At 74.6% G+C, this 14,384-nt stretch overlaps 2 protein-coding genes across 5 annotated transcripts in view; one reads left to right on the top strand and one right to left on the bottom strand.

The window, feature by feature from the left end:
- Positions 1-223: 223 nt before the first annotated feature.
- Positions 224-8,404, bottom strand: YJU2B (YJU2 splicing factor homolog B). 2 transcript variants are annotated; one of them, XM_087778063.1, is made up of 10 exons: positions 8,250-8,404; positions 2,713-2,743; positions 2,525-2,578; positions 1,776-1,858; positions 1,608-1,663; positions 1,413-1,473; positions 1,186-1,328; positions 936-1,108; positions 717-855; positions 224-620 (listed from the first exon to the last, which is right to left on the bottom strand). In XM_087778063.1, the coding sequence occupies exons 2-10, from the start codon at positions 2,713-2,715 to the stop codon at positions 226-228; spliced, it is 1,107 nt and encodes a 368-aa protein (XP_087634189.1). In that variant the 5' UTR covers positions 2,716-2,743; positions 8,250-8,404; the 3' UTR covers positions 224-225. The 2 variants fall into 2 exon arrangements, with proteins under 2 accessions (XP_087634189.1, XP_087634187.1); XM_087778061.1 differs by lacking the exon at positions 8,250-8,404 and adding an exon at positions 3,604-3,896.
- A 387-nt stretch (positions 8,405-8,791) lies between these two features.
- CACNA1A (calcium voltage-gated channel subunit alpha1 A) overlaps positions 8,792-14,384 on the top strand; it is a 32,167-nt gene continuing 26,574 nt past the window's right edge. For all 3 annotated transcript variants that reach the window (XM_087777978.1, XM_087777977.1, XM_087777976.1), the window contains exons 1-3: positions 8,792-9,078; positions 12,742-12,847; positions 13,301-13,440. In XM_087777978.1, coding sequence (XP_087634104.1) covers positions 8,792-9,078; positions 12,742-12,847; positions 13,301-13,440 — 533 coding nt within the window. The remainder of the gene's footprint in view (positions 9,079-12,741; positions 12,848-13,300; positions 13,441-14,384) is intronic.

Raw genomic sequence — 14,384 nt, 5'->3', positions numbered from 1 at the left:
GGAGCCCCGTCCCCGCGGGGGGTCCCGTGCGGGGCGGGGGGGTCACGCACGCTGCGGCCGCGCGGAAGAGCGGAGGGAGGCGACGGTGGCGGGGCTGCCGCCGGCTTTTAATGGCGGGGTGAGGGGGGGCGTATAAATTACAGGGGGGGGAGCGCGGGGGCGGGGAGGGGGCGCGGGTGCCCCCCGGGACCAGCCGGGAGGGGGGGTCCGGCCCCGAAACGCCGCTCAGGCGCTCTCGGCCTCGGAGCTGGAGTCCGAATAGTCGGCGACGAGGGAGGCGGTGGCGGGGGCCGGAGGGGCGGCAGCGGGGGGGACGTGGGGGGCCCCCCCGGCGCCGCCCCCCCCCTGCGGCTCACCGGGGGGCGCGGGGGGGCCGCGGGGGGTCGCCTCGCCCTGCTCCGGCCCCCCGGGCTCCGCCGGCCCCTCGGGCCCCTCTCCGCAGCGGCGCCGGACGATGCCCAGGCCGGCGGGGGTGGCGGGGGGGCCCCCCCGGCCCCGCAGCGCTCGCCCCCCCAGGCCCAGCTTCCGCAGCGCCTCGCCGGCTCTGCCGCCGGCGGCCGGGGGGAACCAGGAGCGGCTGGAGATCTCCGTCCGCTTCATCCGCTGCTTCTCCTCGTAGGCTGGGGGGGGACAGGGGCAGGGGCAGGGGCAGGGTGGGGGTCACGGCGGGGGGCAGAGAGCCCCACCGCCCCGGCCCCCCCCGGCCCCCCACGCACAGTCGGGGCTGTGGTACTTGAGCAGCGCGGCCAGGCGCCGGTCCTCCTCCGCCTCCCGCACCAGAGGGATGCTCAGCCCGGCCTTCGCCTGCAGCGCCGCCGCCTCCTCCTCCTCCTCCCGCAGCGTCTTCTTCTCCTCCTTGGCGGGGAGGGGATGGGGGTCCGTCAGCCCCCCGCCGGGCCGGGGAGGGGCTGCGGCCCCCCCGAGCCCGGGCTCACCCTGAAGCGCCTGCGGAGCCGGCTGTTGAGGGCGAAGTCGTCCTTCCAGGCGCTCTGGGCCTCCTGCAGACTGGCCAGCGTGGGGACGGCTCTCTGCAGCACCGCCCGGTCGGCCACGCCGTGCTCCAGCCGGAACATGGCGTCCGTCTCCAGCTTCTCCTTCTCCTCCCGCTCTGGGACAGGGGACAGGGAGGGGGCTCGGCGGACGCCCCTCTCGGAGCCGGGACTCGCCGGCGGGACCGGGACTCACCGGTGGGCAGGACCTGCTCGTTATCCCGCATGTCCCAGCGCTCCTCCTTGCGCCGGGCCCCGCTGACGATGACGTAGTCGCAGCCCGCCGGGTCCGTCTGCATCTCGATGTAGTTGACGCAGAGGTGACACTTCATCCGAAACCTGGGGAGGGGGACGGGGTCGGCGCCGGGGTCCCCGCGCCCCGCGGCTGCCCGCCGGCGGGGGGGACGCAGCCGCCGCACCCACCTGTAGATGGGCGTCGTGTAGTAGGTGCCGACCTTCTTCTTCTCCGCGTTGTACCGGACGCCTGCGAGGGGGAACGGGCGGATCGGGCCCTCCCGCCGCGGCCGGGAGGCGCAGGTCTGGGGACGGCGCAGCCCCGGGAACGCCGGAGCGGGGCGGGGAAGGGGGCCGGGGCGGCTCGGGGGCGGCAGGACTCACCCATCCCGATGTGGTTCTTGCAGCCGTCGCACCAGATGTTGTAGGGCATCTCGAACCTGGGAGGGGGGACACGGCGTGGGGCCGTCGTCACCGCGGGGGCCGGGGCCATCGCCGCGGGGGCCGGGGAAGGGACGGCTCGGGGGGACCCCGGCCCCCGCCTCCCCTCACCTGATGACGAGGATGCCCTGGGACAGCTTGCGGGCCCTCTCCCGCAGCGGGTGGCTGTGGTGGTACTTGTTGAGGGAGCCATGCTGCCGGGAGGGAAGGGGGGGGGTCAGCCGGCCCCATGCGGCCCCCAGCCCCCCCAGTGTTCCCAGCCCTAGCCCCATGTGGTCCCCAGCCCCCCCAGTGTTCCCAGCCCCAGCCCCATGTGGTCCCCAGCCCCCCCAGAGACCCCCCAGCCCCCCAGTGTTCCCAGCCCCAGCCCCATGTGGCCCCCAGCCCCCCCAGTGTTCCCAGCCCCATGTGGCCCCCAGCCCCCCCAGAGCCTCCCAGAGCCCCCCAGCCCCCCCAGTGTTCCCAGCCCCCCCAGTGTTCCCAGCCCCATGTGGCTCCCAGCCCCCCAGAGCCTCCCAGAGCCCCCCAGCCCCCCAGTGTTCCCAGCCCCACGTGGCCCCCAGCCCCCCAGCGTTCCCAGCCCCAGCCCTGCACAGCCCCCCCAGAGCCCCCCAGCCCCCCAGCGTTCCCAGCCCCAGCCCCATGCAGCCCCCAGCCCCCCAGAGCCCCCCAGCCCCCCCAGCGTTGCCAGCCCCAGCCCCATGCAGCCCCCAGAGACCCTCCAGCGGCCCCAGCCCTGTGCGGCCCCAGCCCCCCCAGAGCCTCCCAGTGGCCCCCAGCCCCCCCAGCATTCCCGGCCCCGGCCCCATGTGGCCCCCGAGCCCCCCCCGAGCCCCCAGCCCCCCCGCCGCGCCCCTCACCTTGGCCGGGTCGAAGTCGGGGGGGTAGTACTTGTTCGTGCCTTTGCGCTCGCCCTGCGGGGGAACGGGCTGTCAGAGCCGGGCCCACGGGGACCCCGGCGCGGCCGCGGTGGCCACGGTGGCCCTGCTGTGGCCGCGGTGGCCCTGGGGTGGCCGCGGTGGCCCCGGCGGCCTCCGGCCCCACTCACCATGGCGGAGGGTCTCTGGGTGCCGCGGGACCTGGGGGGGACGAGGAGCTGCCGTCACGGGGGGTGGCCGGGAGGCTCCCGGTCTGTACTGGGACGGGGGTACCCTCCCAGTATGGGGATAATGGCCACCAGTCTGTACTGGCACACCCTCCCAGTACAGGGCTAATGGTCACCGGTCTGTACTGGGACGAGGATACCCTCCCAGTACAGGGTTAATGGTCACTGGTCTGTACTGGGACGAGGATACCCTCCCAGTACAGGGTTAATGGTCACCGGTCTGTACTGGGACGAGGATACCCTCCCAGTACAGGGCTAATGGTCACCGGTCTGTACTGGGACGAGGATACCCTCCCAGTACAGGGTTAATGGTCACTGGTCTGTACTGGGACGAGGATACCCTCCCAGTACAGGGCTAATGGTCACCGGTCTGTACTGGGATGAGGATACCCCCCAGTACAGGGCTAATGGTCACCAGTCTGTACTGGGACGAGGATACCCCCCCAACACAGGGTTAATAGTCACTGGTCTGTACTGGGACAACAATACCCCCCCCCAGTACAGGGTTAATAGCCACTGGTCTGTACTGGGACGAGGATACCCCCCCGGTACAGAGATAATGGTCACCAGTACACACTGGGACAAGGACACCCCTCCCAGTATGGAGATAAGGGAACAGGGACACCCTCCCAGTACAGGGTCAGTGGTCACCAGTATGTACTGGGAAAGGGACAACCCTCCCAGTACGGGGGTAATGGTCACTGGTTTGTACTGGGACGGGGCCAGCCCTCCCAGTACGGGGTTAAGAGCCACCAGTACATACTGGGACGGGGCCAGCCCTCCCAGTCCCTCCCAGTGCGGGGCGCCGGGCCCGACCCCCCCATCCCCACCGACCTCTTCCTGCTCCGCTCCTCGAGCCCCGCCTCTTCCGCTGTGTCACCGGGCGGCGATTGACGTCACTGCCGCCGGGCGGTCCCGCCCCGCCCCTCCCGCAGCCCCGCGCCTGCGCACTGGGTGCCACGTGCGCTCCCGCCCGCTTCCGGCGCCGCAGCGCCGTCACCTGCGGCTGCCCGTGGCAACGGGGCCCATGGCAACGGGGCCCATGGCAACGGGGACCCGCGGCCGCCCATGGCAACCGGGACCGCCGACCGCCCCTGGCAACGGGGCCCATGGCAACTGGGACCCACGGATGCCCGTGGCAACGGGGCTCCATAGCAACTCAGACCCATGGCTGCCATGGCAACGGGGCCCATGGCAACCAGCCCCACAGATGCCCGTGGCAACCGGCGCTCCCGTCACCGTCCCCCCCCCGGCGGCTGTTGCCCCCCCACTGTCCTCGGGCGAACCCACAGCCACGCACACGCGTGTGCAACCCCCGGCACACGCGTGTGCGCCCCTCCCCCCCCCGGCACGCGGAGCCCTCGCGGCACCGCGGGGGTCACCCACGGCAGCGCCGGGCCTACGCGGGGGGGGCGGGGGGAGGAGGGCGGCGCGGGACCCCCCGACGGCACCGCGGCGGCTCACGGCGTCGGGCCCCGCACCGCGGCGACGCGCTGGGCGCCGGGCGGGGAGGAAAGCGCCAAAACCCCCCAAAAACGGGTAAAATGGGACCGGGGCGGGAGCCGAGCCCCCGGCGTCACCCGCGCGAACGGGGACGCGGGCCTGCTGACGAGGCCGTGCCTGTCCCCGCCGGCGACAGCCGGAGCCCGTCCCGGTGACCCCACGTCCCGCTGACACCGCGTCCCGCGGGCATTGCCGGGGCCTCGCACCGGGGACCGGTGGGACCCCCCGTGTCCCCCCCGTGTCCCCCCGTCCCGGGGGCTCAGGCCGCGGCACCCCCAGCCGCCCCCGTGGGGGTTTGGCGTCCCGGCCCCTCGCTCCCGCGCCGCCACGCCCGCCACCCCGGTGCCACCCGCTTTAATGCAAGCCGATCATTCCCTTCACCGATGCCCCCGCGCCGGCAGCGAGCGCGGTGGCTCTCGGGGACGCCAGGAAGGGGGTGCTGGGGGGAGAGGGACCCCCGAGCCCCCCTCGCCTTTGGGCAGGAGGAGGCCGGGACGGAGCCGTCCCCACGCCGTGGGTCCCCGTGTCCCCGGGGGGACGGAGGTGTCACCGTCCCCGCCGCCAGCCCGGCCGCACGCCCGCCTGCCTCCACCGTCACCGCGTCCCAGCAGGCGCCGGCGCGGCCCCGGTGGCCTCTGATCACGGCGGCGCTGAGCTCCCGGCCGCAGCGGGCGGCAGCTGCCTCATCACAGGGAAACGCTAACGAGCACCGGGAGCTGCTGCGCCCGCCGTGCCCCTGCGCCCAGGGCAGACGGACGGACGGACGGACGGACAGAGCTGGGGGCTCCTGCACCGTGCCCTGGCCCCGGCAGGACCTCACCGCGTCCCCGTCCCCGTCCCGTCCCGGCGAGGCCCCTCGTGGCCCACAAATGAATTTTGTTGCCGTGTTGGCTCCTGGCCCTGGGGCCGGGACAGCGGGCGCCTGCCCTGAGCTTGGCCCCGGGGCCGGATCCTGACGCCGGGGTTGGCCCAGGACCCTTCGCCGCCGCCCCCGAAAGCGCCAGGAACGCGCCGAGCTTCGCGAATCTCCGGGGGAGCAGGATGCGTCCCCGCTGCGCCCCTGGGCTGCCCGGCACGGCCCCGGCTCGCCGCGGCGATGGGGGCGAGAGCGGTGGCAGCCCCAGCCCCGGCTTCCCCAGCCCTGGGGGGGACACGGGTGGCCGCCGGATCCGGCCGCCGAGGCCACAGCGCCAGCGCTGGGTTTCTACTGGGGGGAAATGAGCCAGGGCTGCGGAGCTGGAGATGCCGGACCCGGAGGCGGTGCAGGATGCGGCCGCAGCAGGGTGACCGGGCTGGCGCGGCCAGGGCATCCCGGCTCCACCGCTTTGGGGCCGGATCCGTCCTCCTCCGTGCCCCCGGTGCCGGCCGTTCCCTCCTCAGCTCCCTCCGTCCCCCCGGCCTTGGAGAAACCCCCTCCGGCCGCCCTGGCAGCGGGGCCGGATCCAGCGCGGGGCCAAGGGGCCGCGGTGCCCGGCAGGGCCTGCACCGGCTGCCGGCACCGCGGGACGCCCATCTGCACCGGGTGCGCGGGGGCACGTGGCCAGGGTCTGCGGCCGCATCCTGCCCCGTGGAGCCAGGGCTGGCCAGGGGGGTCCGGGACCCACCGGGGCGGCGGGAGCCCGGCCGGGGTCCCCACGGCCAGGCAGGCGGGTGGCGTTGGCACCCGCTCTGGCGCTGGCCCCCGGCTCCGGCGTCCAGCCAGGGAAAGCGGGAAAGTGCTGAGCCCGGATTCTGGCAGCGCTGCCGGCGTTAACCCACCGCGCTCCGCCCTGCCGGCACGCGCCTGCCCGCGGTGCGCACACGTGCCGGGCCGGTGCGGGCGTCAGGCCTCGCACGCACAGCCTGGGGCGTGCACGGGCGGGCGGGGCCGTGCACACGCGTGTGAAGCCCATCGCACGCGTGCTGGGCGACGCTGGAAGCCGCGCGGACGGCAGAGGGTCCCCCCGGCCCCCCCTCGCCGGGTGTTTTGGGGTCCCCATTGCTCGGAGGCGACGCGCAGGGTCACCCCCGGTGGGGACGGTCCCCGCGGTGCCGCATCCCGGCCGTGGGGCTGGGGAAGGGCCGTGGCGGCGGGGCCGTGGCCGGGGGGCCGGCAGCTCTCCTGGCCCGACGCCTGCCGCAGGGGCTGAGACCGGTCACGCTCGGTGCATCCTCCGGTGCCGACTCGGTGCCTGGGGTGACGTCCCCACGGCCGGGGACAGGGGGGACCGCGGCCGGGGAGCAGGACGGAGCCGCGGCCCCCCCATCCTGGCTCCGGCTCCTCGCTGCATCTGCAGCTCGGCCGGAGCCAGCGCTGCCGCCAAGGGCTGCTGCAGCCCAGCACCGCCGGCACAGCCTGGCCCGCGGCACAGCCGGGGCCGCGGGGGTCTGCGGGGGGTCCTGGGGGTGCCCCCGCGTCGCCGGCGGCGCAGGGCACGGGTGGGCATGGGGACGGCGTCCCCGTCCCAGCCTGGCCCCGGCCCCGTGCCGGGGGCGACGGAGGCGCGACCCCGAGCCTCCCCCAGCCTGGGGGTGCGGGAGGGTGAGAGCGTGGGGGGCCGCGGCCCCGCTCCCCCCGCCGCCGCCCCCGTGCCCCTCGCCGGCGGCGCTGAGCCGGGCGCGTGGCAGGGCCGCGGTGCCGGGACAAAAGCGGCGCCCGGACAAAGGGCCCTGACGTCAAGCGCGGGGCTGGGGGCACCGGGCGACCTACTTCCCGCCGCGCTGGGGGGGCGGCTGCAGCTCAGGGCGAGCGGGGGGACCCCGGGGACAGGACCCCGGCCCCGGCAGCGTCCGGCCGTGCCGCGCCCCCGTGTGCCCCGGGATGGGCTCGGGGTGACCCTGGGTGTCCCCTTGGGGAAACTGAGGCAGGGTCTGGCGGCCTCAACCAGCGCGGCCGCGTGGTTGACGCCCCGATGGACCGGGCAACGCTGGGGCCGCGGAGAGGAGCCGGCCCCGGGCCGGGGAGGGCGAGGGCACCGCGGCCCCGCCACCGCCCTCGCCGGCGGCCGCCCGTCCTCGTGCGCGCAGCCGCGTGCGTCGCCCGGGGTCGTGCGAGGGTCCCGCACGCGGTCGCGCCTGCGGTCACGCGTGTCGGCCACGGGGCCGCGCTCGTGCGTGTCGGCTGCACGCGTGTGCGCGGCCTCGCACGCGGTCGGGCACGCTGGCACCGTTGGGCACGGGGTCTCGCATGCGGCGGCGCGCGCGCTCACGCGGGTTGGCCCTGTGGTCGTGCACAGCCTTGCACGCCGTCCCGCCCGCAGCTGCGTGCGCCGGTCCCGGGGCCGTGCACGCCCGCGCGCGCCCGCGCCCGCCGTCCTGCCCGTGGTCGTGCACCCCCTCGCCCGTGGCCGCGCACCCCCATGCAGCCCCTCGCCCGTGATCCTGCAGACCCTTGCCCAGGGCTTTGCGCGCCCGTGCTCGTGCCTTTGCACACCCGTGCCCGTGCCTTTGCACGCCTGTGCCTTTGCACATCCGTGCCTTTGCACACCCGTGCCTTTGCACGCCTGTGCCTTTCAACGTCCATGCCCGTGCCTTTGCACACCCGTGCCCGTGCCTTTGCACGCCTGTGCCTTTGCACACCCATGCCCGTGCCTTTGCACACCCGTGCCTGTGCCTTTGCACACCCGTGCCCGTGCCTTTGCACGCCCGTCCGCGCTCTCCTGCCGGTACCGGCTGCCCGGCAGGGTTCACCCCCGGTGCTGCCCCCCCCCCCGCACCCCCCGCACCCCCCCCCAGCACCGCGCTCGTTTTAGCCCGAACCCGGGCGGCGGCGGCGGCGGCGGCGGCGGCGGAGGAGGAGGAGGAGGCGGGGGGAGGAAGAGCCCCGCGGGCAGGGGGAGGAGGAGGAGGAGGAGGAGGAGGAGGAGGAGGAGGAGCGCGGAGGCTCTGCCGCAGCCCGGGCCGATGGGCCCCGCCGCCCCGCTGCTGCCGGGGGGCTGACGGCGACCCCCGCCCGGCCCCGCCGCCCCCGCCGCGATTTTCCTCCTTCCCTTTCCTACCGCTTCGGGCGACCCGGGATTCTTCTTTTTTCTTTTTTTCCTTTTTTTTCCCTTGGGGGGTGGAGGATTCTTCTCTCCTCCCGCCCCCCCGCCGATGCTCGGCGCTGCCCCGCGGCGCTGCCCGGCGGCGCTCACCGGGACGCGCTGACCGGGCGCGGTTCCGCTCGCCCCCCCCCCTCCCCGCCCGGGGCCGCCGCGCTGGGGGAGCGGCCGCCGCCCCCCCCGCCCCCCCCCCCGCGCTGCTGCATCGGGGCCCCTCGGGGCCCCCCCGCCCCGGGCACCGGCAGCCGCAGCGGCGGCCCCCCCCCCCCCCCCCCCCCCCCCGCCCCGCCGCCGGAGCGGATCGCGGCGCAGAGGGAGGATGCCCGGGCCGGTCCCCGCGCCCCCCGGCCCCGCCGCCGCCTGAGCGCCCCCCGGCCCGGCCGCGCCGGCCCCCGGCCCGCTGCCCCCCCCCGCCCCGCCGCCGCGGCGGCGGCCCATGGGATGTGATGAGCTCCTCGCCGGCGCCGGCCTCAGCAGCGTAAGCCGCGGCTCTCGGCAGGATGGCTCGCTTCGGAGACGAGGTGCCGGCCCGCTACGGGGCCGGAGGCGGCGGGACCGGCGGCCCCGGGGCCGCGGCGGGGGGCCGGGGCGCGGGGGGCCCGCGGCAGGGCGGCCCCCCCGGGGCGCAGAGGATGTACAAGCAGTCGATGGCCCAGCGAGCCCGCACCATGGCTCTCTACAACCCCATCCCCGTCCGGCAGAACTGCCTGACGGTCAACCGCTCCCTCTTCCTCTTCAGCGAGGACAACGTGGTGAGGAAATACGCCAAAAAGATCACCGAATGGCCATATCCTTTGGGGGGCCGCGCCCGCGCCCCGGCCCCCGACCCGCCTCGCGTCCCCATCCCCATGTCCTGCACCCGCTCCCCGTCCCCGGGCCGGGGTCCCCGTCCCCATGCCCTGCGCCCGCTCCCCATCCCAGTGCCGGGGTCCCCGTCCCCATGTCCTGCACCCGCTCCCCATCCCAGTGCCGGGGTCCCCGTCCCCATGTCCTGCGCCCGCTCCCCATCCCAGTGCCGGGGTCCCCATCCCCATGTCCTGCGCCCGCTCCCCATCCCAGTGCCGGGGTCCCCGTCCCCCTGCCTTGCACCAGCTCCCCGTCCCCGTGCCGGGGTCCCCGTCCCCATGTCCTGCACCCGCTCCCCATCCCAGTGCCGGGGTCCCCATCCCTATGTCCTGCGCCCGCTCCCCATCCCAGTGCCGGGGTCCCCGTCCCCCTGCCTTGCACCAGCTCCCCGTCCCCGTGCCGGGGTCCCCGTCCCCATGTCCTGCACCCGCTCCCCATCCCAGTGCCGGGGTCCCCATCCCTATGTCCTGCGCCCGCTCCCCATCCCAGTGCCGGGGTCCCCGTCCCCCTGCCCTGCACCAGCTCCCCATCCCAGTGCCGGGGTCCCCGTCCCCCTGCCCTGCACCAGCTCCCCGTCCCCGTGCTGGGGTCCCCCTCTCCCTGCCTTGCATGAGGTCCCCATCCCCACGCTGGGGACCCCGTCCCCCTGCCCTGCATTGGGGTCCCTGTCCCCATGCCACATCCCTGTCCCCAGCCCCCTGCCCTGGGTCCCCATCCCTGTGCTGGGGTCCCCGGCCCTGTCCCCGTCCCCCTGCCCTGCACCCACCCCTCTCCATCGCCCCTGTGGCCCCATCCCAGTCCCTGGGCTTTGGGGGGTCCAGCTCGTCCTGGGGGGCTGGGGGAGGGGGACCCCACTGCACCAGCACCTCCCGGTGCCCTACTTGGAGGGGGGGCCGACCTGGCACCCCCGTGTCCCTGCAGCCCTCGGTGCTGGGCTCAGCCCCACCGCCCCCCCGGTGCCTGTCTCCCTCACCCCAGGGCTCCCCCAGAGCCGGGGTGTCCCCAGGCCCCCCCCTCCCCAGGGCCACCCCCTGGCGTGGCTGGGGGTGTGGGACCCTTTTGGGGCCTCGCTGGGGGGCTGCAGCTTCGACCCCGCTGCCCTCGGCTGCCTCCCCTCCCCTCCCCGTGCCCCAAAACCCTCGGCGGGCAGCAGCGCCCCAAAGGGCCACTGTCACCCCAAAAGGGCCGCTGTCACTGCTCCTCGTGGCCGTGAGGGCCCTGCCGCGGGCTGGGGGGCACCGCGCGGTTTTGGGGTGCTGCTGAGGGAGCCACGGGCTTGCCACCGGGTCCGGCCCTGCCGCGCGGCTCCCCCGCACCTTTTGGGGACCCCCCTGACAACGGGGAGGCTTTGGGCAGCGGGTGCTGCCGGTGCCCCACTGGGCATGTGCGCCGCAGCCGCGGTGCTGAGGCGATGGGCGGCAGGGGGATGCGTCCGGCGCAGAACCGAAATGTCGGCCCCGGTGCGGGGACGGTGCTCCCGGTGCGGGGACGGTGCTGCCGGCGCGGGGAGCAAATCCCGGGGGGGGGGTTTGCCGCGTGGAGGCAAATCTGCCAGTGCGTGGCCGTGCCGTGCCGTGCCGCAGCAGGACGAGCATCACCGGCAGCACCGTCCTGGCTGTAGCATCCCAGGGGCAGGATCCGGTGCCCGGCACACCGAGACCCGCCATGCCGGGCCCTGCCGTTGGCACCGAGCGGGTGTCCCCATTGCTGCGTGCGAACCGGGGTCACCGTGCCGCGGGGAAGGGGCTTCGTGGCGGCGGGGAGAGGAGAGCGCGGAGGAGCCGCGGGCGAGGGCTGCTGCTGTCGCAGCGGGTCGGCGGCCGGCACTGACGTCCTGCCGGGCGGCCGGAGCTGCCGGCGAGGCGGGAGCGGGGCCGGGGCTGCTGTGCCGGGGGGCCGGGGTGCCGGGGGCGAGAGCAGCCCCGCCGGCAAGCGTGGAGGGGGCCGAGCAGGGTGATGCATCGCGCCGCCCACCCCGAGCCCCTGTGGGCCCCATCCTGCGGGCGCGCGGAGCCTCCCCCGCCGTCACGACAGCCCGGGCGCGAGGAGGCGGCGGGCTCCGTTTGGCCGGGGGGGATGCTCCCACGGCACCCCAAAGCCCATCCCGCCGGGCACCCGCGCTCCGGCTCCCCGCAGCGGGCAGTGGCGCGGCCCTGCTCACGGCCGGCACAGCACGGGGGGCCAGCAGGCGCTGCCGGACCCCCGCGGGGCTGCCCCGGGGAGGCCGCGCCCTGGCTCGGGGGGCAGAGCTGGCCCTGGGCGCGGGTCCCCACGGCCGGAGAGCTGTGCTGTGCCGGAGAGCTGTGCCGTGCCAGATAGCTGTGCCGGATAGCCGCGCTGTGCCAGATAGCTGTGCTGCATCGCTGTACTGTGCTGGATGGCCGTGCCAGAGAGCTGTGCTGCCCCGGATAACTGTGCCGTGCCAGATAGCTGTGCCGGATAGCTGTGCCATGCCAGATAGCTGTACCGGATAGCCGTGCTGTGCTGGACAGCCATGCCCTGCCAGATAGCTGTGCTGTGTCCGATAGCTGTGCCAGATAACCGTACTGTGCCGGATAGCTGTGCCGGATAGCCGTGCCATGCTGGATGGCTGAGCAAAATAGCCATGCCAGGCAGCTGAACTGTGCCGGGTAGCCCTGCCATGCCAGATAGCCGCGCCAGGCCTCATAGCCATGCTAAATGTCTGTGCCACATAACCAGGCCAGGCCAGAGAGCTGTGCCGAATAGCTGTGCCCGATAACCACGGCAGGCCAGAGGGCCGGGCCGTGACAGATAGCCGTGACGGAAGGTTGTGCCAGGCCACATAGCCATGCCAAATCGCTGAGCTAGATAGCCGTGCCATGCCGGATAACTGTGCCATGCTGAATAGCCGTGCCGGATAGCTGTGCCGTGCCGGATAGCTGTGCCATGCCAGATAGCTGTGCTGGGTAGCTGTGCCATGCTGGATAGCCTAGCCGGAGAGCTGCGCCATGCCGGATAGCCGTGCCGGATAGCCAGACTTGCCCCAGGGCTGCAGGATGGGGGGTCTCGACCCCCCCCAGCCTGCACCAGCCCCTGTGCGGCCATAACCGCCACCACCACCCGGCAGCGCCTGCCACCTGCACCCGCAGTGCCGGAGCCATGGGGCAGGGTACGGGCACACTGCTGCCACCGCACCCCGGCACCGCTGGCCGGGATGGGGCTGCGCTCACCGAACGCAGACCCCAAAGCGCGCACGGGTCCCAGTGGCAGCAGCGCACGAGGACGGCATCCTTGCTTGGAGCCGGCGGGGCCGGGCGGGTGCCGTGTAGGTCTCCCCGGGTCCCGCTGTTGCCGAGGCGCTTTGATCACCGCCAGCTCCCGCCAGGCGAGAGGCTTCGTGCCGAGGAGCCGGGGCCACCGGGTCGCGCCTTTGATGGGGAAATTAATGAGCCGCGGAGCAAGTGGGAACTGGTGGCAGCCAGGCCCCGCGTCCCTGCTGCCAACCGCCACCGACGCTGAACCCCCCTTCCTTTGGGCACCCCACCGGCCTCTCTCCTGCCTCGGTTTCCCCAACCAGCCTGGTTGGAGGACGCCAGGCCCCTGCGGGCTCGGCCCAGCCGGGTTTTCCTTGACTCGGCCGCACTCCTTTTGAATACATGATTTTAGCCACCATCATCGCGAACTGCATCGTCCTGGCGCTGGAGCAGCACCTGCCCGACGAGGACAAGACCCCCATGTCGGAGCGGCTGGTGAGCGCAGGGCTGGCGGGGGGCTCCGGCGGGGGGCTCCGGCGAGGGTCCCCGGCCACCCCGAGGGCTCCAGCGAGGGTCCTTGGCCACCCCGGGGGCTCGGGCACGGGTCCCCAGCCATCCCGGGGGCTCCAGCGAGGGTCCCCGACCGCCCTGGCGTGGGCGGCAGGACCGGGGCTGGCTGCCAGCCTGCGCTGCGCACAGCTGGCACCTGGCACACGGTGGCCGCGGTTCCTGGTCCCCCCGGACCCGCCAGCGTCCCAGTTTCCTCCTTGTTGGGAATCTGGGCCACGCTGGGAGCGGCGGCCGCCTCCGCCCTGTGGCACCTGGGGAGGGGGCGGGGGACGGGGCCAGCGGCTGCCCCAGATGCCCCCTCGCCCCACGGGCTGGGGGCGTGCGGGGGGTGTCCCCGTCTCCCCTGTCCGGCGGCCTCACGCCTGTCCCTGTCCCCAGGACGACACGGAGCCGTACTTCATCGGCATCTTCTGCTTCGAGGCGGGGATCAAGATCATCGCGCTGGGCTTCGCCTTCCACAAAGGCTCCTACCTGCGCAACGGCTGGAACGTGATGGACTTCGTGGTCGTCCTCACCGGGTGAGGTCCCTGCGCCAGCCCCTCCACGGCGGGGCTGCGTGTGCGTGCGCACACACGTGTCGGCCCCGCGCCCTTCCCCGCGTGTAGCAGACCCACGCGCGCGTGTGCGGGCGTGCGAGCTGTAGGACCCCGCCTGCGTCGTGGAGCGTGTGCATGCAGAGGATGCGTGTGCACACGCGTGTGCGTGTACACGTGTGCAGGGAGGGCCCCTCTGCGCAGGGCTGCACCCGCCGGCGGTCCCGGGCGTCACCAGCGCCTGCTGGGCCGGGGCCGGGCAAGACGTTAATTATGGCCCGCGGCGCTCGTCCCTCTTCCCCGGCGGCAGCAACTGCCTCTTAGCTCTGTCACAATATTTCCCTGTGCCGCCACTCACCGGCCCGGCACCGCACCCGCCGCCGGCACTTCGGCGGCAGCCCTGACTCCCCGGCCATGGCACCCCGGCCCCAGCCCCTCCGACGGCAGCCTCGCGTCCTGCGTTCGCCCTCCTGCCAGGAGAGCCGGTGGGGAAACTGAGGCAGGGAGCAGCGGGGCTGTCAGAGGCCGGAGACCGGGCCGTCCCCTCCGTGCCCTGTGTCCCCTCGAGCACTCAGCCACGTCGGGGGCTGCGCTGGCTGCTGCCTCCTGCTCCGCGCCCCCTGCCCCCCTCCTGCACCCCTCCTGCACCCCTTGCTCCCTGCCGGCTCCCCCCTGCACCCTGCTCCCCCCTTGCTCCCTCCATGCTCCTCCCCTGCACCCTGCACCCACCTTTGATCCCCCCTGCACCCCCTTTGCACCCTACACCCCCCCCCGTACCCCTCGCCCCAGCCCTGCCCCTGTGAATGAGCCGCAGTGGCGCCGGGGCAACGGGGATGAATGAACCGGGAGGGGGGACCTGTGGCGGGGTGACTGGGGCTGAATGGGGCTGAATGGGGGTGACTGGGGCTGATGGAGGTGACTGGGGGTGA

This window comes from Nipponia nippon, unplaced genomic scaffold (genome assembly GCF_047370975.1).
Source record: "Nipponia nippon isolate SJK-2023a ecotype South Korea unplaced genomic scaffold, ASM4737097v1 scaffold_42, whole genome shotgun sequence".
NCBI classification, from domain to species: domain Eukaryota; kingdom Metazoa; phylum Chordata; class Aves; order Pelecaniformes; family Threskiornithidae; genus Nipponia; species Nipponia nippon.
The sequence above is the reverse complement of the archived record's forward strand: the minus strand, read 5'-3'. Positions and strand labels throughout refer to the sequence as shown.